Here is a 22,434-nt window from a genome sequence, read left to right on the forward strand (position 1 = left end):
TATAATGAGCTGAGGGGTGTAACTGTGTTCATATTTATTTATCATCAATGGGGGACAAGTTCAGATTCTAACAGCAAACATTATGAATTATCCTAATTATCAGTTCTACCTGTTATCTTGAGGTAAACAGAAAATTCATACTCCTGGAACAAAATTATGAGGAGGACATTTTGAAATGTCCACCGATTTATTATACTGGGGCTACTACAATACTTTTGTACTGTAAAGGTTAATAGCATATAGAGTATGAGGTCAAAACTCCTTACACTACAAGGGCCCAACAATGGGTCCAGACTCCCATTCCTCACTTGTAGCTACATACTTTCCATATTAGTATAATTAGTCTTCGAATAAAAAAAATATTTAACTGAGAAAGTAAACGATAAGGCAGGCATCTGTGTTTAATAATAAATAATAATATGAATAATAACAAAAATAAATAAAAAGGTATTGCCTGACCAACATTTCTTGAGTCATTCAAAATTATTTTTCATGTTTTCACCCAGATTTTAAGGTCATGGTCTAATCCACTGTGACGAAGCATATTTGGACACAGTTAGGATCCACATGCAGGATTTTACTGGAATAAAAGAGCATGGCCAAAAATCGGAGGCAAAAATCAGAGGCAAGGCAGGCAGGGGTCAGTAAACAGATATGCAAAGGTACAGGCAAAAGGTAAGACAAAAAAAATCACAAAAAAACAGAAGATGTCAAGAAGTCAAAATCCAGATAGCGATTAACAATAACAAAATCCTTGAAATATTTCGGAGAGTCTACGAAGAAACTACGGAGAGTCACCGAAAGCGTACAGAGCGTGTTGATGTGGCTGATAGGACACAGGTGAGTGTGATGAGTCACCATGGAGACCACTAGTACTCGGGGGATAAGGACCTCTTGTGTCCAGAGTTGTGCATGCCAGACACATCAACAGTTACCACCCGTGGTCGTGTTATATAAAAAATCGGGGGACGTGCGGGATGTTTTACTGAGGGAGTGTGTGTGTGTGTGTGTGTGTGTGTTGGGGGTGAGTGGGAGGGGATGAAGAAGAAGAAGAAGAAGAAGAAGAAGAAGAAGAAGAAGAAGAAGAAGAAGAAGAAGAAAAATAAACCGAGCAGAAGGCGATGGGGCTTGGGGGGCGGGGGGTTTGTCTTGTTTTCCTGGGGGGATGGCACCTGGGGGGATGGCACCACCTCGCATCACCCAGAAACGGCAAGAAGACGACCGTAAAAACTGCATATCATTTATTCTGGTGTGCAAAGAACCTGCCTACAAATTCTAATTTAACTAATTTAGCTCTTTCTTCACCTACTTCTATTATGAAGCTATTCGATGTCTGTTGTTGTTTTCAAAGACGTAGCAGCAAAAAAGAACAAACTGACTCAAATGTTTTTGCAAACGATGGATAAATTCAGGCAGGTATAGCAATACTAAAAACTAACAGTACGTGAAAATTAGTTCAGAATTCCTGCGCTTATTTTTAACCGTTGGGCACTTTTAATTATATACTAATGAACAAATTTCCTGTTTGTATAATTTTTCTCTATAAAGAAAAGAAAATTCCTCACCAGGGACTGTGATCTCCCCTGTTGCTTTTTCCCTGCACTTCAGGGTCTGCTGCAGTTGCTCCATTTGCAGGCAAAAAGCTTCCGTGCGCACTGACTCTTCTTGGCTCTGTGGATTTAGATTATCCAAGGTTTCGGGAGTGAGGCAGGGTAAGTCTAACTCCATCAGTGTGCCGTGGCGCGGAAGAAGAGAATCGAGGACCGGACTGAACGCAGCAAGCACGCTCTTATGCGCCAAGAACAGTTTTCCAGGATGGCTGTGCAGTTGTATAACACAGTCACAAAACTGTCCTATTCTTCTCTGCGAGTTCAGTTCCTTCAGTAAAGTAAAACCATGTGTAAGGTTTGTTGTGAGGTCTCCTTTAAGATAGGGCAAAATGAATGCGGTTAGGCAAACAAACACTTAACACTTAGATATAATTCATATTAAAGACAAACCCTTATGGGATAGCCTACGATAGTCATGCCATCAGAAAGATACCAGGATAAATATCAAAATGCGCTTGTCACTTTACAATTATGTTCTTTATTCACGGATAGTCCAACTATAACTATGAGAGGTTTCCTATAAAGCACTACATTCATGCAAGAAATACTTACTTCCATTTTGACTGTAAATCGTGCACTTTACAGTGTAGTTTGTCAGCGAATGGCAGCAAGGTAGCTCACAACAGGTCACGAGCGCTTTCATTCGCCAAACAATCGCGCGCCTTCGAAGTAGGCAATGAACTCAAGTTGACACTCCTTTCTTTTAGGGAGTCCCTATCCTGATGTCAGAGGCGCAGCGTGCCCAGCCCAGGGGACGACTTCAACCGGTCTTCTGTCACGTCGCGTGACGTTTTTGATGACGGAACCTTACAACCACGTGTTTACCAAAGCATAGTATCACTACCATGTGAGCTGCTTTACATAGAACACAGCATACCACTGGTGTGTGTGTGTGTGTGTGTGTGTGTGTGTGTGTGTGTGTGTGTGTGTGTGTGTGTGTGTGTGTGTGAGAGACAGATTGCTTGCAGTTTGCAGATGACAGTGATACTCATTTTAATACCACTTAGAAGCGTAGTTTGGCCAGTCCCTTTCCTACAGCGATCTCTTACATGTAGCAGCACAGCTGCACTGAAGTAATGTTTCTGTATTTGGATTCCTTACAACTGCAAAGATAATTTTTTTAATTAATTGCACTATACAATGCCTATAAAATACTTTAACATATTTAAAATAACTTTTTCGAGAGGTTTGCTGATATTTATTTCAGCAATCTGTACCAATATTTTGAATACAAAAATAATACACTGAGAGGTCTTAGTGCAACTTGCAAATGCTAAGGCACAAATAATATTCACTTTGTAAATAAAAATATATAGGCATTTATTAAATATAAATGTAAAATACAACGGAAAATATGATCATGTGATCCCATGCTCGTGCTCGCTGTGTGCTTTGGACATTCCGGACATAGTCACATGCAGTGCCCGAACCAGTGTGCCTAGTGGGCAGTAAAAAGGGTCCTGGTTGTGTGTGTACGTGCGTTTCTACTGTGCCAGATCCCCGCGTAATCAGCTGACAGAGAATCCGCCTGACAGGGTTCAACCTACCGTTGCCCAAGTTGCTCCTGCTATTTGCACGTTCGCCTCGGCCAGTTGTCAGTGAACACGCGCATCCTGTGGTCCTATTATTAACTCGCTGGACTGGAGTCCAGGTAAGGTGTGGTGTCAAAGGTTTGAGAGTATATGTGTTGAAAATCATGTAGGTTAGATGGCATAAATCCAATTTGTCCAACTTGTTATGAAAATGAATTAAGAAGTTTCTTATAAAAAAACACAATTTGAAGCATTGCATTCATGCAAATTACTCACTTCCATTTTGACAATAAATTAGCGAATGGCACAATGCCACAACGGGCTACGATCACTCTAACCCAGATCTAGTACGCAGTATCTCCAGAGCCGATTAGCTGACAAAAATTTTTTTTTTCAGTGGATCCTTTCTGTGCCAGTAAAATATATCGGCACAGACCCATCTGTGTCGTCTTTAAGGATTTGAAGGTTCTTAAAGGATGACGGAATGAAAAAAAAAAAGAAAATTAAGTGCTGTTGTGGCAAAACACCATTAAATAGGTAATTAAATCGCAAAAATAAATGAGTTAAAATAGTTCTTTGGCACTAATCACACATAGAAAAGGTTGTTTTAACAAGCTGAGGTGGCATTGCAGTATGTTTTTAATTTGAGCATTTATTGAGCTTGACACTTTGTAGGTCTTTTTCAGATACATAACAACATATAGCAAACGAGCACCCCTAATTAATTTGGCAAGTTACCGGATTAGCCTGGCAATATAAAATAACTATATGCGTGTATTTGGTGATCTCAAGTATGCAGATATCAGTAAAGGCTAAATATCGACAGAGTAGTACAAACTAGACTAGTGTTACGTGCAGAGCGTGCACGTTTGGTTTGAGTGGGCTTTTTTCCCCGGCTTGTGTTTCTGTCTGTGAATGGGCTGCGTCACAGTGAAGGGCGGAGCTATGGCGTTAAAAGCGGATGTAACTGCAGTACTCGCAGCTAGCGTTCGCGCTGGGGTTGTAAGTAAAGGATTTCGTGGGAATCAAACATGGTGGCGCTGGTCCTTGTCTCAAGTTATTGGTTGGCTGTTTTGTTTAGGCTGTTGATTTATTAGGTGTTTTCTTGTCGCTCTCTTCGTCTAAATGTATTTTGACTTGCACAGCTGATAGTGTAATACTCTAATTCAATTGGGCAGTCCAAAAGTTAAGATTGGGGTGCCTCTTCCATAGTCTCATGGGACAATTTTTGTCTAGTTACATCAGTTCAGTAGTCGGGTGCTCGTTTGGAGTTTTTGTTAGAGGATCAATCAGATAGGTAGGTTTTGTTTTCCTTTATTCTTTTTAGTCTCAAGTATTGCTATATTAGGATGGGTTTTATTAATTTTCTGTGGCACTGTTAGGTTCTCTCTTATTCTCAGATGCTTGTATTTAAAGTGAACTATAGGGTGCTTATACATATCTTATATGGATGTAATGTTCCTGAATAAATATGCTGTCATGATATGCTTTGCCTGTTCATTCATCACTCCTCTCTTGCAGCAGTATAAATGGGAGATCTGATGGGCCCTGGTGCAAATGGATCTGTTAAGATTTGGGATGTCCAAGTCCTGGAGGGCCAGAATCCTGCAAAGTTTGGTGATTTGCTCTGCTCAGGCACACCAGATTTGCCAGGTTCAGCAGGTGTGTCTGAGCAGAGCAATCACTAAACCTTGCAGGACTCTGGCCCTCCAGGACTGTACTTGGGCACCAAATGTTTTAGATTTAAGGGTTATAAATAATGAATGTCATGTTTTGAAATATCAGTAAAATTGTCTACCATATGAAATACACTTATAAGAGGCATAAATAAACATTAGGGTATATTTAAAAGCATACATTTTGGTTGGCTTGTGATGGATATTAAGTTAAAGGATCTGTTTGTGACTAATACATGCTATGATGGAAGGGACCGAAGTAGCCCACAGGCCATGGGCCAAAGTGCAATTGCCCACCCCACTCTTTGGGATATAACACCTAGATAGTACAATGACTTGGGTAATTGTAAACACAACATGCACAAAAATCTGATGTGTGAAGTTGTGTAGTATTTCCAGTTTGGTTAGTGTTATGCTGTGATGATATGGGGCTTAATATTGCTATAGTGATGGGCTGGTTTGGAAGAGAGTACACAGAGGCAAAATACAAACCAAAAAAAAAGCAACTAAAGGTTAATTGTTTTGATTGAGCAGAATAATAGATGCTATGATGGAAGGGACCGAAGTAACCCACAGGCCATGGGCCAAAGTGCAATTGCCCACCCCACTCTTTGGGGATATAACACCTAGATAGTACAATGACTTGGGTAATTGTAAACACAACATGCACAAAAATCTGACGTGTGAAGTTGTGTAGTATTTCCAGTTTGGTTAGTGTTATGCTGTGATATGGGGCTTAATATTGCTGTAGTGATGGGCTGGTTTGGAAGAGAGTACACAGGCAAAATTCAAACAAAAAAAAGCAACTAAAAGTTAATTGTTTTGATTGAGCAGTACTTAAATAATTATATTTTATAGCTATGGGTCACAGTTGTGCATTTCCAAATTCATAATCCGTTCATTTTTAATGATATTCTTGTCTTTAATTAGTGTTAAGATGCATTTTTAGATACATTTATGTACTGACCAATAGAGCGCCACACAGCGCCTATAACGACATAAAACAACCTCATAAACATCGAAGACGTTTTTAAATTCTTTTTTGGCCTCGGGGCGCTCCGTAGTGTTTCTCCGGATGTTCCCCATAGCTCTCCCCATGCGGATGACGTCCCCTTTCCTGCCTGTTCCCGTGGCGGAGGCTGTGTTTGTCTTCGGGAGGACGTCGACAAAATGCCAACAAAAGTTTTTACCAACAACGATAACGTTATAGAGATGAACAACGTGGACGAGACATCTGAAATCATTAAAGAAACCAAAGCAAGTATAAATGTAATGTTACACTGACGTTTTATTGACACGTGGCTTGCTGCCTAGCTAGTTAGCAGGGCTATTGGTTGCTCATCTATTTACCTAGCCAGCTAGGTTACTTAAGTTAGCTACATGGACAAGCTGCATCTTTTATCAGGTAAAGTTAGCTAGCTATGTAGTTGCGGTTAGCTTTTGTTTCGTTGCCTTTCTTTAGCATTGTATCTGATTTATTATATTTTAACAGTAATTTAAATTACCAGCCGGCATTTTGCTAGCTAACCTGCCGAAAGTACTATTCACACGTTTTCTGTGGGTAACACTGAGTCGCTGCAGAAGGCCACTGTATTAAAACACATGATTTTCATATTTGACACGTTGTGTAGTGACTTTGATCAGACGAGCTCGTTGTCACTGGCATATTGGCTACCTAGCTAAGTTGTGGCTTGTTGGTGTACTGCAGTAATCTTAAAAAGTTGTTCACCAGTCGATGTTGGGTTACATTTATCATCAGAGTGGCCTTTAACACTCTTACTGAAATGTTTTATTTAATCTTCAGAGAAAGAAAAATAAGACCAAGAAAAACACAATGGCAGCAACAGAGGAGATTGAGGAGTGTCAGCCACCAGCTCCTAAAAAGATAAAGAAAGAAAAGAGAGACACAGCCAACGGGACAGTGCAGAAGTCTCTTGATGTTAATGACAATCTAAAAGAACCACTTAAAGTGAAAACCATTCATTCCATTGATGAGCTTATGGACTCAGCCAGTGACCAGTCCACTGAGGTAATTACTCTGAGGTGACGGCCATCTCAGAACAGTGTCGTATTTATCTGATGTACATAACAGCTTCACATATTGTCATTTAATCATTTATGTACATTACTTATTTGGTACATCTCATTGGTCTGTTTTTTTGTTTGTTTGTTTTGGGGGGGTGGTGCTGGCTTTTGCAAATACACAGAAGAAGAAGAAGAAGAAAACAAAGGCAGTGAATGCGGAAGACACAGTGTTCTGTGGAGCACCAACCGTCAACAGTATTATTAGTAAATCTTTGAAGCTTCAAGCAAAGCTCAGTGGACATTCAACAGATGTGACACCTGCACAGTCCAGTGATGACTCCAGCAGTGATGGTGAAAAGGAAACGGTAATTTACTGTTCATAGCTGGTTATTGATTCTTGAGTAGTTTTCCTGTCGATCAAAAAGTTCTCCAAAAGTTTTCAACACAACTTTGTTTCTGTTTTTTTTGGGGGGGGCTATATTCTTAAGGTCTTTAGTGTAAGAGTTTCAAACACCTTAAAAAAAAAGAGTTCATAATTAGTGGCTATAATGCGATAAGCGTGTTATGGTGTTCTTTGATGTGAGTTTGAGAGAATAAATATCTACGTCTTCCACAGGAGACCCCGGAGCAAAAAGAGGGAGCCTTCTCAAATTTCAGAATCTCACAGGACACCATCAAGCTACTTCAAGGTGTGAAACCTGTCATGATCTCTTCACTTTCACCAGACATTATGCATATTTTTGCTTTTAGCTTCTGAACTTCAGTGTGTAACATTGTGGGTTGTTTTGGGGTTTCTTTAGTTGCTTTGTTTGCTTGTTTGTTTTTTTGACAAATGGCCTGTCTTGCAGCGCGAGGGGTTACGTATCTGTTTGACATCCAAGTGAAGACATTTGACTCTGTGTACGATGGGAAGGATGTGATTGGTCAGGCCCGGACTGGCACAGGGAAGACCTTCTCCTTCGCCATCCCCCTAGTGGAGAAGTTGCAGTCAAGTTCTGTGGACAGAAACAGAGGCAGGGCCCCGAAGGCGAGTTATTTCAGCTGCAGCATTTCAGTCTAGAGTTAATCTGTGTCTTTTGAGAGGTATGAAAAAACAAATTAGTTTTTTTAATTGAGTGCCTTAATGGGTGGTCCTTCTCTTGTTTCATTTGACCACTCAAGCTCTCAGATGCTGACTTGCTTGGTTTTGTCACATGTTTTTAATCTGGTTGTGTCTTAATAGGTCCTGGTTCTTGCTCCTACACGAGAGCTGGCGATTCAGGTGACCAAAGACTTCAAGGACATCACCAAGAAGCTCTCTGTTGTCTGTTTCTATGGAGGGAGCTCCTACAACCCGCAAGGTATTTGTTAATGGTTCTTAATATTTGTGAAAGTAAACTTGTGTAATTGACGAACTTGAAGCATATTGCTCATCAGCCACACTTTCCTGGCTTGCACCTGGCGACCTTACTGCTTGTGATTTGTAGTGCCATCAGAAGAGGAAGCAGCATGTATGTTGCACATAAGAGAATTTCACCATTTTTCACTTTTGAATTTGTCTAAACATAAATACGATGGTTTTTAGTCACTTATGTTGGTACAGTTTTGAGATGTTTTTGTTTTTTTCTCAACAAATTACTGTTTTGCAAATCAAATTATATATAGCTATATTGTCAAACAAATTTACAACTTGGTACACTAATTGAGTAGTCCTCATCAGTTTCCTCAAAACATAATTTTTAAAGACATAAAATAGTAAGAAATCAAAAACCCTCTTTTCACAATGTTTGAATTCCTGTGGTGATTCTGTCTAATCTCTTCTTCGTGGTTCGTAGTTTTGAGGCACTGCAGGTGAGGGAACCAAAAAATAAATAAATTTGCATCGCCATAATGCATTGCAAGCTGACTTAGTTTTTGTCTCACTCAGTAAGGGCAATTTGAGGTGTGTTGTGGGCTCCATTTAAATTGCGCTAATAAGGAAAAACGATCATTGCGGGTGTGTAGTGATCACGTTGAGGCAACAGACAATGGTGGGACTGTTTGAAACTTGAAGTTGTACCTGCTGTTTTCATCAACTGGGGCATGGTGAGGAACAGAACTGCAGTCTTTGGAGGTAGTGTTTGTTCTTGACTAACATGGAGCTATTTGGGTAGCTTTGGTTTTTGTCCAGTTTTGCCAAGCCTTTTTAACTTGGTGCAGTGCTTCCAGCTATTGTTCCAGCAGATGAAAACATTTGTATTATTCAAGCATTTAAAGGCAGTTAAGATAACTAGATACTTTAGATTCCTTGAAAACCTTTTTGTGAATGAGAATGTTGGTCATTATGAGGGACATTTGTGCCTGTATCAGCCCAGGTGTGCACGTACAATGTGTGTAATATGGATGTCGCAGTTGAGTCCAGAGGGTGTGAGGGGAAGGTTTATTTTAATAAACCTATAATATTGTGCCTAGATATCACTAATGTTTTTTCTCAAATGTGGAAAAAGGTGAACTTTCCCTTTGATTACCACCCATGACCTTCAATAAATGTTCTTATGGTCATGAAATATTTCATACCTGCTGGGACTATTAACCACTTAATAAAATGGTATTGTAAAATTAATCCTTTGTTCATAAAGGTTTAATGTAAAACTGCTTGTTATAGCAGATGTATCAAATGTATTTGTAGTTCTTAAGTGTGAGTCTATTGTTTTTTGTGGGGGTTTCTTTCCTCGTTTTTATTTACAATAAAAAAGTAATTGTTTACTGTCACTTCCCGGTCTCCCCCCTGCCAGTGGATGCAATTCGCAATGGCATCGACGTGTTGGTGGGGACCCCTGGTCGGATCAAAGACCACCTCCAGAACAACAAGCTGGATTTGAGCCAGCTGAAACACGTGGTCCTGGATGAAGTGGATCAAATGCTTGACATGGGCTTTGCCGAGCAGGTGGAGGAGATCCTGTCTGCTTCCTACACCAAAGGTGAGGTGTTGTCTCCTGCCAAGCGAGTCAATCTCCCTGATGGTGGAAGCAGTGCAGGCCCATGTGTGTTCTCCTTTGCTTTTACTTTGAGATGCATATTCGCTTTGACCTTTGACCACGCTTAGAAATGTGCACTATGTTTGCCCTTGGATATGTCTTCAATCCTTTGCAGGGTAACACCTTCCCTTTTTGGCACATGGGATACATCACCCTGCATTATAGATGCTGCATGCACAGTTAATCATAAATGGCATTATTTGCGCATAACCTGGAAGCACCTTAGATGTATTCAATGAGCAGCATTATTGTGGTTTATAATCAAGTGGTCAGATTGAGTTTAGCTTTATACAGGTAAAGCTGAGACAACAATACTATAAATTGTCTTAATAATGTCTAATGGGGTGCTTCTCCAGATGTCATTGTCATACCCAAGGGTTCATCCTGTTTTGTGATATTCATTGCTGGGGTGGGCCAGCAAGGAAGTGTCAAACTACCATGTGTTGTTTTTTAAATACTATTTATTGATACTAATTATCTAAATTACTTTTACCATTGTATTGCTGCAGTATGCAATTGTTGCCAGTAAATGTTCTTGCAATGGGTAATTACGTTGTTGAAGATAATAAGCTTGTGCTTTACTGCCATCATCCTCGGTTTTGTATATATGTCCAACTGTGGGTGAAATAGTTTTCCTTGTATCTGTCTTCTCTTAGCTTCAGACACTGCCACAGACTTCTTATTAATTGGTCAAAAAGAACAGTTATGTATCAGCACATATGAAAAATAGACATGGCTTTTCACAGCAGAAACCAAGCTAACAACATTTTTGCCTGATCTTGGCTATTAAACTAGCTTTTCTGCTATGTAGCCCTCAGATCTGCAGAATACATTATATGGTTTGAATATTGCAGAAGAGGGGCAGGATCTGAGCTGGGCCTGTTTACAATATTGCTACACAGGAACTCTCCAGTCAATTCATGGCAAAATTCGTTGATTAAAGCCTGTTGAATTTCATATCCACCAGCAGGCAAAGACCGAAAAAATTTTAAGGCAAAAACTTTTACCCATAATTACTACTCCCTGAATTCGAATGACTGACTATTCAGTCATTGTTTCAGCTTGTTTTGAATATAAAGTACACCTGACTGTAGTTTTAAATTTGGCCCGCTTGTATGTTAAATGAAAAATTATGTACTAAATGTGTGCATGCTTTGTAATGCAGCCTACATCCTGATCATAAATCAGTGCGTTCAGACACATTTCTTTCAAGGGCCCTTGTGGTCTGGGTGTGCCATCGAGTCTCTTCTGATCAGATTTTCCACAGCAGTGACTAGTCCCAGTGGCATCTCTCAGTTCTCTTCACATTCATCCCTTTGAGAGCATGCACTGCGATGCTGTTCCCATCCCAGAATTCAAAACAACAAACGTTAGAGCGTCACGCGTACACACCCCTCCACTTCCTCACCTTTTGCAGATTGTTGTTTTAGCTGTGCGTTGTCTGAGTAAGGTAATTTAAAAAGTGGCCAGTTTTTAGGTCTCGTGTGCATGAGTATAACTGCATTCCACCTAACAAACTGAGTGGCCCTGCCTCTGTTGCAGATACAGAGAGCAACCCCCAGACCCTGCTCTTCTCTGCTACGTGCCCTGCATGGGTGTATGATGTGGCTAAGAAATACATGCGTTCACAATACATCCATGTGGACCTTATAGGCAAGAGGACTCAGAAAGCAGCCACCACAGTCGAGGTAAGGCCAAGAATGTTTATTCAAGGTTGAACCTTTTAGTCTGATTCCATCTGATCCTGCCAGAAGATTTACAACCACACCTCTGACAGCAGTAGTACAGTAAAATACATAGAATGGAAATATGAGCACCTTGTTTGCAAATCTGATGTTAATATCTTATTGATGTACTGAGGGAACCAGGCATTATCAAAGAGTCAAGACAGACTTTAATATCTACTAGTGTTTGTGGTGTTTTTCATTTCCTAAGGATGCAGTTGTTGATCATGTACAATTTGCTTGGTGCATCCATGTGGAGAAGCAGTGCCTGTAAGGTGTTTGAGAAGTGATTGACAAACAGGTTCAGCAGAATTGTTACGTCTGTGCAAATCAGGAAGTTTAATCTACCCTAAGTTTCCATAACCGATACCTGGTCCGACTGGGTTCCCTGAAAGAATGAGGATGCATGTCTGGGCAAAAAAAAAAAGGTTTTCTTTAGAATCGTTAGAGCAGAGGCTTGGCTGTGTGCCTTTTATACCAGCCCACAGGTTTTTTGTTTGTTTTAATACTGGCCCACAGCATTTCTAAAGTCCATGGATGATGGCTGAGGTAGTGTTTACGTCCAACTGTTCTTTTTCAGTATTCTTTTCAAGCTGTCAATGTGCATAGGGGTCATTGTTTCTGATTTTGCCTAGGTTCTACGTTCCAGTGTTAAATATGTCATTTCCTTAAAAGGAGGTCAGTAGACAGTTAATGGGGCACCAGCTCCCACCTTTTCAAAAGTCCTCACGTGTTCGCTGTTCCTCAGCACCTGGCCATAGCGTGTCACTGGTCTCAGCGGGCAGCTGTGATCGGCGACGTCATTCAAGTATACAGTGGAAGCCATGGCCGCACCATCGTCTTCTGCGAGACCAAGAAGGAAACCAACGAACTCTCCATGAACACTTCCATCAAACAGGTTCCTCTCCAGCTTTTGGTTTCTCGGACTTGATGAACTAGCAGATTACACCACGTTGGGGGATTAGCCAACTGTATTACTACCTTGCTTCCCTTTTGCAGAGTGCCCAGTGTTTGCATGGAGATATCCCTCAGAAGCAGAGAGAACTCACGCTGAAGGGCTTCAGGAATGGGAACTTCGAAGTCTTGATTGCCACCAACGTGGCAGCTCGAGGCCTGGACATTCCAGAAGTTGATTTGGTCATGCAATGCTCCCCTCCCAAGGTGAGGAACTGGTCTCACGCGCAGCGGTTTTGCTCTCAACACAGTACTGGATTTGGGTGTTGTAAATAAAAGCTACTGTAACAGTTCACCAGGAAGGCAGCCACCTCTATTTGGAGCTCTCCTGTTTGAGTTTGGGCTGCATTAAGCCCCAGTTTGTTTTTGGTTTCAGGATGTGGAGTCATATATTCACCGCTCAGGGCGAACTGGCCGAGCTGGAAGGACTGGCATCTGCATTTGTTTCTACCAACGAAAAGAGGAAGACCAGCTTCGATATGTGGAGCAGAAATCTGTGAGTCTCCAGCAGCTCCCAACTCTAAATGAGAGAGAGGGAGAGAGAGAATGAAAAATGCTCACTTGCTTATAAGGCAGCATCTAGCAGGCTAATTAATTGCAGCTTTCTCTATAAAGTAGAAAACATCATGTTTGAGAGCGTTAAGTTTGTTTACTGCTTGAAGTTCAGTTTTGATACAGTATATGATCAAAAAACCCAAACAGCCCAGAACAGAGTTTTTGCTCTTGAACCAAGTTTTCCAAAAAATTTGGCTTTATGACTTCTGACTGAAAATGACAGAGCGCTTCTGATCACACACAACATTTTAAGCATTTCTTGTTCTTTTTGTCCCCCAGGGCATTACCTTTAAACGCGTGGGCGTCCCGACTGCCAATGACATCGTGAAGTCCTCCAGCAAAGATGCAGTCAGGTGACCTCACCAAGCCACTTTGTTCAAGTAAAAGAGTGGGTGCCTGTCCCAGTCCTGAACTCCAGGGGCCCAGCACTGGTTCTAGATTCCCCATCTCTTAACAGGATAAAAGGACCCCTTGAACAGTTTTGTAACTGAGCTGAATTTGGTCTGTAGTTTAAAAAATAAATAAATAAATAAATGGAAACTACATGAGACCACTGGTCTCCATGGCTTAGGAGTGGAAACTGCCAAGACCAGCTAGTTCACCAGCTAGTCTGTTTACCGAGCGTTGCCATGGTCATTGCAGGTACCTGGATTCGGTGCCGGCAGCCGCCTTGGAGTACTTCCGCTCAGCGGCGGTGAGGCTGATTGAGGAGCGTGGTGCTGTGGAGGCTCTGGCTGCTGCACTTGCCCACATCTCAGGAGCCACCAGCCTGGAGCAGAGGTCCCTTCTGAACTCCGATGCTGTAAGTGTCTCACCATGTGGCTTTGTAAGCTGTATGTGACACTGATTTGCATGAAGGTGCTCCAGGTGTTTGTGCAGCAGTGTACATATACATGAAGTGTGAAATTTGAGAAAAGCAGTTTGTTTTGTTTGTTGAACACTAAATATTAGTTAGGTGTTGAATATTAGTTGAAATTCAGATTCTTATAGAGCCAATAATTGAGATGAGGAATGGAATACCTGGTGTTTACAGCATTTTATTTAAACTGCATAGTTTTCTAATCATCTTGTGGCACATAAATGGGAAAGCTCTGTGGTTAATTTTTTTTTTAACAGGGTTTTACCACTTTAGTGCTGACCTGTTCTCAAGAGATGCATAACATCGGCTATGCCTGGCGAGGGTTGAAGGAGCATCTTGGAGAGGAGATTGACTGCCATATCAAAGGAATGACATTTCTAAAGGGCAAAAAAGTGTGTGCATTTTATGGCAGTTCAAATGTCTCTAAATTGTTGCCTCCACTGTGAATTTAGTGAAAGGTATTTTCAGTGGTTACACTGACAATTACATTGACTCAATGGTTATACTGAAATATTGTTCATTTCTTAATCTTTTTTTATTGTTAATCATTTTTAATCTTTTTTAGGGGGTGTGTTTTGATGTCCCAGCTGAAAAATTGAAAGAAATCCAGGTATTTTTGTGTGTGTGTGAAAAATTTGCATTTGTCACAGAATTTGATACCACAAGAGAGATTGGGTGCACTCATCTGGAAATCTGTAAGCCTACTCTGAAGAAGCATAGCAGGGTTATTTGTCAAGCTGATGTTAACATACACTTTAGTTCTGAAAGCCTGCCCTAAGCTGGCTTGTGTCAGTTGACTCCAAGGCCTCAGATTTCACAACTACAGGCCACAGAACAGAGTCCTTTCGCTGTCAAAACAATTCAACCAGAATGAAACATATCTCTTGACTATCAAATAAAACGCAGAGTCATTGTATATACGGGGCTTCCACAGGACAAATGGCAGGATGGTCGCCGCTGGCAGCTAACCATTGCCACTGAACTCCCCGAGCTGGAGGAGAACATACGGCGTAACCGTGGAGACCGGATGTCTGGCGGCAGGGGTGGAGGCCGTGGTGGATCCCGTGGAGGTTTCCGAGGTGGCAGAAAGAACTTCAGCAGTGACTGGCGAGGGGGACGAGGAGGAAGAGGAGGCGGTCAGAAGCGAAGCTTCAGCCAGGCTTTTGACTATTAACCATCAGCTTCCCATACATTGCTCCGCGAAGCATGCTGATTGTATTGCAATTGTGTATTTAAACAGCCTATTTACACCCATTAGTGTGAATGAATTTCATTAAAGTGTTTCTTAAGACAAAAGTATTCAGTGTTGTGTTCATTTCCCCTTGCATCAGGTTGTTTTTAAAGAAGAATTCGTTTCCAAATTCATTCCATCTACTTGTTCTTGCTTGTAATTGCACTTAGTTTCACCCGTTGTGACAACCAAATATCATAATTTCAGGATTTAATAAAAAGTTTATTATAAAAGCAAAACGATTGGAAGCCATACATACAGAGCTTCTCAGAGTGCTGTTCTAAGTGAGTTCATGTCCAGCCTTAACTCTATTGCATTAGTTTGAGCAGGAATACAAAAACAAATCTTAGAGCAGTGGTGGTGTGCTTCATTTAGACAAATACATAATGTATACTGTCCAACTATTGGAACCACCTTCCTTTTATGTATACTCGCTTTGTTTGATTTATTGCTTTCATTAGTAAGTGCTGAATAATAAAATATCTCTTTCGTTTGGAGTGCTTCTACTTTGTTCATCAAAGGTTAGTTTCTGAGTACAGGACTGCTGCTACTGGGATGATCTTTAGGCCATTGGCCTTTCTCAACATAGTGACACTGACATGTTAATGGACTGGGTGGAGGCTGCAACGTCCATCAAGCACAGAAGTGTCACTGGGGTTTGTGCGTATCCGCCTCCCAAAAACCAAGTGATAAAGGTCCTGTGAGCAGAATCATAATTGATGAAGGGCTAGAGCAGAGGTTCTACATCCAGTTTTCACACCTAGCCAAACCAGATTTGTGATCTGTTGTGGCTTGCAGCACACTGGCTGGCTGTTAATCAGCTCTGCAGGCATTAGTTATCTGGTTTGTGCATACATTGGGCTAGAAAACTGCACAATCCTGTACTGTCAGAAAGATTTATTGTAGACCTCAACCTCTGGTCTATAAAATGCCTGACACCAATTATGAATGTCAACAGATGGGCTAAAGACTACCCGTACCCCTACCAAGTGTCAAAATGAATGGTTCATGTATATTTTCCTGGAAGTCAAAACCGTGAATCATATTTAACCAGAATTTTAATATAACAGCAGTCTTTGATTATCATGTTGATGACATGAAAGATCATGTACTAAATGAGCTGCTGCCAATCCCAGTTAATCCCAAAAACACCTGATTATGATGTTTCTCCATGAGTACCAAACATAGCCTGCAGGGTCTGATACATATTTCCCAGATTGTAAATGTCATAATCCTAACAGTTATAGCTTCATATCATGCAACATTCTTAATACTCAGTCAGTCATGTGGAGCTTGTTACATGATCAGTAGGAATGTCCAGTGGTTGTTCTTCTTCTAATTGCACTTTGTCATGCTTGTGATATATTGTAGACACTAGCTCTAGAGCTGGGAAGGGTGTTGGGTCAAACTTCTATCTTGCTCATCATCTCAGACAAATTGACTTGTGATCCCATGATTGTAAGAGTCTGTCTGTAAATGATAGCTTGAACAATCCGCTGTTTCATCTGAAGTAAAAAAAAAAAGAAAAAAAAGTAGAAATTAGATTTTTTAAAATTCATCTGTCAGTTATTTTGTAAAGATTGGCAGTGCAAGCCTATGCAATAGGGGACCAATGCTCTTTAATTGGGCTAAAAACTTACAAAGACATTCCATCCAGGAACTTGTTGGTCTCCAACTTCGTTCATGTTCATACAAAGGACTCCAATGTTCTGTGTTCTGTAGATGATCAACTATCTGCTGGGGGGGGGGGGGGGGGGGAGGGAATGAGAGTGTCACACATTTTTAGTTTTTAAGCTTTTAACAAGTTAAATCAGTACTCTGGAGCTCAAAGAAAGAACCACTACATTGTACCATGCTGGATTCTTCAGACTCAGTGGGAGGATCCCATATATGATGTACTGTTAAAGTTTTTGTAACACTGAATTTCAGCCAAATTTCCAACTTGCCTTTAGCACCGCTTCTGTTTGCTCATGGTCCTCCATCGCATTTGCTTGGGTTTCTGTTGAAGAGGTCACAATTCTAAGTACAATGCAAAGGTTTTCACCATAGCCTGTTAATGTTGATGTCTCAGGAACAGGATGTAGACTGACCATTAGGTGACCACTCTTCTTTCACCGATGACAATGCGGCGAAGCTGTTTTTGGTGTGTACTTCAGGAGCAAGTCCTGTGCTATCCTTGTACTTCCAGAAGGCCTCTGGAGTAAAGAAGAGGGTTGGTCTAAGGATAGGTTTTTTTGGTCTAAGATGGAGGTGAAAGTTGGACTGAATAACTCTGTTTAAAAAATGTCAAACTGAATAACTGTTTAAAAAAACTTATTAGCTTGTTTTTGTCTTAAACAGCTTTGCTGCAGATGATGGTGGCATTTGATATTTATCTGTATGTGGCACTCGATATACCTGTAAACCTCTGTAGAGGTGCATTGGTGTGTGGCAGCAATGCAGGCAAATGAACTCTGGTGGCATCTGGATCTAAACTTCTGAACACTGTAGAAAAAGATCCGAGGTCTTGAACATTGTAGAAAATGAGCTAAAGGCTAAATGCAAATGTATGTTGTTTCTTGCTTATGCTTGCGCTTTTTATTCATACTTTATATGTTCAATAAGAAGTCGGGTTAGAGGAAAATGCAAAACATACTGGCTGAATTAGCTACATGATTCTTCATAGTGAGGCAAATGTGAAGAATTCAGTCCACATTCCGCAGGTGTCACAAACTACTAGAGAATTATTGGTCATGTGACTTCGGTATAGGGAAGTACATGGCTTAAAAAGAACCTGTCAGAATGAATAAAATATCTGATTCTTGTTATATACACTCCTCAGCCACATTATTAGCCCATCTGTTGTAATGTACTGTTTGCTTTTTATCAATGGTCATTTTTTGACAACAAGATCACTGTTTTTTTATTATATACTTGAGCTATCTCAACACCAACAACTATATAACTGCATATCTGCATAATATCTGATCAGCAGTCATCCTGTGGTAGAGTAGAGGGTGACTGATGAATTGTGCATCCCAAGAGATGGTCTACATCCTATTACTGTATGAAGTGTATGGCGTTTGTGTAAGCAGTCTTTTACACAGATTAAAAACTGAAATGTGCTAAATTGGTGGCCAGTGAGAGTATATAAAAGGTGCTTTATAATAATGTGACAGTTGTGTATGCAGGTTTTTATTTGCATATTTTGGATTTCATTGTCCCCTTTTCACTAAGTCACATAGTTCTGGCCTGCCAAACACTTTAAGGACTCTTAGCAAACATATTAAAAATGTTTTTTTATGAGTATGAAACACATAGAAGCTGCATTAGGTATATAATGCTCTTGTTCACCTATTAAGATATTAGGACATTTAAAAAATTTACTACAGTTTAGATACTGTGATCTAAAAAGAGGAACCTGTGGTTATTTACTTGCCTTTCCTTCTCTTTGGTGCTTTGCTGTTGGGCAGTAGGATGTAGACCCTGTAAGCATTGTGCCCTTTCTTGATGCTTTTGTCTCGAAGCTCTTGGACATCTGGCAGAGAATTGAGGGCACAGCGGAAGTTGGCTTTCCACGTCTTGGGATCAGGTTTGTCTACACCAGGTTTGTATCGCCCTTAAAACCATGGTAGGAAAATCATTGGACCTTTAATGTATTTGGAGCACTTTCCTTGATTTATAAAGCCCTAATGGCTGAGGTAAAGTAAATAAACAAAAAGTAGAATTTGATACTGCATTTAAATAGACAATACACAGCTAGGCAATTCTTGTAATTAGCAAAAATATCTTCAACTTTTACACAAATGGAACTTGGATATTCTGTGTTACTTATGTTTATTATTGCTACCAAATGTAATTCTACACAGGATAAGATGTCATATATCCTGTGCCAAAACAGATAATGACTTGAAATGAATTATGACTTGACCTCAAGCTTTCAGTGACAGAGACATATCAAATCTCATTTAGTGTATGAGTCAATGGGGCTACCTTGCTGTAGTGCAATCGTGTAGACTAATGTTTGCAACAGTATCTGTGTGTTGTCGGGGGAAACTGTTTTGAGGTGTAATCATAGACACTGTCCACTGCTGCCTGGACTTGCCTCTCACCTGTATGGATTGCCCAGTTTCGGAACAAAGTGGCGTCCTTGTCTATATTCCAACCGTGTCGAGCTGCATGCTTCCATGGAATCTGGAAGACCTTGGCAGTCTAAGGGGTGGGGGCGGGGGGCGCGGGGGGGGGGGGTGTGTGTGGTGGTTTAAACCTTAAACCTTTCCTTTGCAGTAGCAGTTTTAAAGATACTTTATGGGAAGCACTAAAAGTATGCAGTTCACAGACATACAATATATGAAGTTTAAAGATATGGACATGTTTTCTTGCAAAAACAAAAATACAGAATGGCCCCAAAGAAAAATTAATTTTGTTCTGAAACAGTAAAGAAATTAATGGAAAAAAAAAAACAACAGGGAAAGATTTATCTGTAGCAAGCTTTTGAAGCATCGTAACTAGTGCAGTATACAATACTATGCAATACATGCATAATATGCAACATATATTAAAAATGAGTTAAATTAGTAGAATTAACTAGGAAAGTGAATTATACTCAAAGGTCTTACTTCATCCAACCATATGACTCCGGGGTATCTGCCAGATTTTATCTGCTCTTCCAGCCATGGTCGTAAACGTAGGCGACCCTGATGCATCGTCCACTCTTGAGTATCTCCTGGTATCCAAGGGAATCTGCTTGGATTTTATCCACCTTCTTTGCCCACTAACACTATTCTTGATTGTTCAGTAATGGAGATACTCGTAACCTGATGTTTCAGCTTTTGTTTTTCCAATGAAACCTTTGCAAGCTTACATTCATGTCATCACTCGATGATACTGATCAGACGTCTGCATGCATGTGCATGACACTGAGCGCAAAATACACAACTCCTGTTGGAACACTTCGAGGACGAATGAAGCTGCTCATGCACTTGTAGGGCAAGTGTGAATCAGACGGCTAGCACAAGGAAACTGGCTTACGTCTCAGTCTCAGCGTTGCTTTTGTGTGGCAAAATGACATACAAATCTTTGCCTCCTCTCTTAGCTGCTCATAGCTTCTCTTTCAAGCTCAGGACCTGCTCCAACAGGTTTTCTGCTGTTTCCATAAACCTGTTGGAGAATTTCTCTGGTACTGGATGACACGGCTACTCAAACACCTACTCACACCCCAAGTTCAGTTCATTGGAAGGCATGACAGGGTTTTGTTTCCATACAATCCTGTCATGATTATAAAGCAGAGGTTAAAAGAGGCCATTGGTAAGACTTTGTATAATTGTTACAAACTGTGGTAGCAATTATTGGGACATTGCTTAGAATAAATAAAGAGACATAAGTTCTAAATGCTCATAGGCTGTACTACAATTTTTAAAAAAGATAGTATTTTTTTAAAGTATGTACCAGACACAAAAGAAAGTACTATAATAATACCAAAACCAAACAAACAAACAAAAAAACAGCTTTAAAGCTAAATGGTTTACATGTAGATTTCTATGCACTCCTGTAAGTGGCTGTGGATATGAGCCTCCAGATAACATAAATGTAAAGCATGAACATCTAGTTCTGAGATTAACCAGAACTTGCAGTTGTATTGTCAGGCAAACTAAAAAAAAACAAAAAAAACCTTTAAGACTAAACCTGTCAGATAAGATGTGTGAATCTACATCTTGGAGCTAGATCAAATCAGCCCATTTTACCTAATTTGTATTTTTCTTAAGAACTTTAGGTGGTGCTATTGTTCTTAGGTCCAAAGAAGTCCAAAATTATCTGCTTCAAAGCATTTCTTAAAAATAAATAAGGTGATGTGGATGGCAAAAATATGACAGATTATCCTTATATATCTGTTAGTTGAAAGACAGGGAAGGCTTACCTCCACTATATATATATATATATATATATATATATATATATATATATATATATATATATATATATATATATATACCTTTTTCTTAAATCCTAACATAATCTTTGGGGTGTGGGCCAGTCAGGTGAAGCAGAAAGTAGCTAGGACTCCTATAATGCTGTGTGCTTCTAGGCATGGTTTACGTAGTTAAAAATTAATCATAAACTTTGGTCGTTAGCTAAATGGTGTAGTATGGTGTGTTGTTCCATTTTAACTTATTTTAGTCCAGTTAGTGAGTGTGTTCTAACTGTCCTTGTGGTGATGTTTCCTTTAGTTAATGTTCTTGGTCTAATGTTCTAATGCTTGCCTGCTTGTTTGACTGCCTCACTGATGTCACAGAATCTCCACCCTAGAAGACATTCTGTACAGGTTCTCAATTAATTCAACACTTAATTTACACATGTATTTTTAGAGCATGAACACACCCCTGCTTCTCTCACTCTTGGGAAGTCTTTACATTGGTTATTCTTTCTTGCTTAGTTGAGAACCCAGTTGCTAGTTACAGACATGCTGTATACTATCTTCACTTGTATAAAAAAAAAATGTATCCAAATAAATCAACAGGTCATATCTTGTTTGCACCATCAAACCATCAGTGTACAATATAAAAACTTTCAAATCTAAGGGTATTGGGTGTTTTCAAAAGAAAAAAACAATATTGTTAGAGGTTGCATACAGTGAGCTACCTAGACACTGGTTTCAGGAGGGAGAGAATATCTGGAAGCCTAGATCCTACCAAAATTTGAAGGCACCACATGAGCTCCACCTAGCTGTGCAGAATACTCTTGTTGAAACCACTCCTATGAGCAAGCTGAAAAGATATTTGTGTGTCTGGAACTCCCTATGGCTGTGTTTAATTTCCAGTTTAGGGTTAACAATATTGATTTGATTTGAATCATTTGATGTCCTTGATATGATTTCGGAGGAAATAACTACTGTGCTATATAAAAATTAAAAACTAAACATAATGTCCTCTTGGAGAAAAAAAAAAAAGAGAGAGAGAGAGAGAGAGATGCTTTAAAAGAAAAATGTCCCTACAGACAGCCATAAGTGAAAGCAGCACCATCTCAAACCTCTGGACCTTCCTTGTCTTACCTTGGCCTTATGTTTTGAAGAGTTTGCTCTTCTACTAAATGAAGCTGGCCTTCTGACAATGGTAGTCAGTGTCATTTAAAAATGGCATCTTGACCTGATACAAAATAGGGTTCTTCATGTTGTTTTTAAGGCATCACTTTTCAGCCATTGCCAGTTGACTTATTCTTAATTCTCACAGCCATGGCTGCATAATTTTCTTATCTATCTATCTATCTATCTATCTATCTATCTATCTATCTATCTAT

At 40.1% G+C, this 22,434-nt stretch overlaps 2 protein-coding genes and 1 long non-coding RNA gene across 7 annotated transcripts in view; 1 reads left to right on the forward strand and 2 right to left on the reverse strand.

The window, feature by feature from the left end:
* The window catches only part of LOC113586664 (uncharacterized), a 25,236-nt gene extending 22,688 nt beyond the window's left edge, over positions 1-2,548 (reverse strand). The window contains exons 1-2 of one of the 2 annotated variants that reach the window (XR_014123833.1): positions 2,163-2,548; positions 1,566-1,922 (exon numbers count right to left, since the gene is read on the reverse strand). This is a non-coding gene — a long non-coding RNA (uncharacterized LOC113586664). The remainder of the gene's footprint in view (positions 1-1,565; positions 1,923-2,162) is intronic. The other variant, XR_014123832.1, reaches the window with a different exon arrangement.
* Positions 2,549-5,909: 3,361 nt separating this feature from the next.
* On the forward strand, positions 5,910-15,227 carry ddx21 (DEAD (Asp-Glu-Ala-Asp) box helicase 21). 4 transcript variants are annotated; one of them, XR_014123834.1, is made up of 16 exons: positions 5,910-6,087; positions 6,623-6,847; positions 7,026-7,208; positions 7,460-7,532; positions 7,692-7,870; positions 8,066-8,183; positions 9,597-9,782; positions 11,382-11,527; positions 12,312-12,461; positions 12,563-12,724; positions 12,894-13,013; positions 13,352-13,425; positions 13,715-13,874; positions 14,189-14,389; positions 14,497-14,541; positions 14,866-15,044. XR_014123834.1 is itself a non-coding variant. In XM_027024974.3 (16 exons), exons 1-16 carry the CDS (start codon positions 5,989-5,991, stop codon positions 15,103-15,105), a joined length of 2,292 nt encoding a protein of 763 aa, XP_026880775.2. In that variant the 5' UTR covers positions 5,910-5,988; the 3' UTR covers positions 15,106-15,227. The 4 variants fall into 4 exon arrangements, 3 of the variants coding, with proteins under 3 accessions (XP_026880775.2, XP_035385914.1, XP_081570640.1); XM_027024974.3 differs by having other exon boundaries at positions 7,029-7,208; positions 14,189-14,323; positions 14,866-15,227; XM_035530021.2 differs by having other exon boundaries at positions 5,911-6,075; positions 14,189-14,323; positions 14,866-15,227.
* A 975-nt stretch (positions 15,228-16,202) lies between these two features.
* On the reverse strand, positions 16,203-20,255 carry irf1a (interferon regulatory factor 1a). Its single transcript, XM_081714515.1, has 8 exons — positions 19,761-20,255; positions 19,254-19,353; positions 18,581-18,760; positions 17,560-17,646; positions 17,253-17,357; positions 17,109-17,161; positions 16,803-16,896; positions 16,203-16,667 (listed from the first exon to the last, which is right to left on the reverse strand). Exons 1-8 carry the CDS (start codon positions 19,845-19,847, stop codon positions 16,591-16,593), a joined length of 783 nt encoding a protein of 260 aa, XP_081570641.1. The 5' UTR covers positions 19,848-20,255; the 3' UTR covers positions 16,203-16,590.
* Between the last annotated feature and the right edge of the window lie 2,179 nt (positions 20,256-22,434).

Source organism: Electrophorus electricus, chromosome 5 (assembly GCF_041902795.1).
Source record: "Electrophorus electricus isolate QZ-2024a chromosome 5, ASM4190279v1, whole genome shotgun sequence".
In the NCBI taxonomy this organism is placed as follows: domain Eukaryota; kingdom Metazoa; phylum Chordata; class Actinopteri; order Gymnotiformes; family Gymnotidae; genus Electrophorus; species Electrophorus electricus.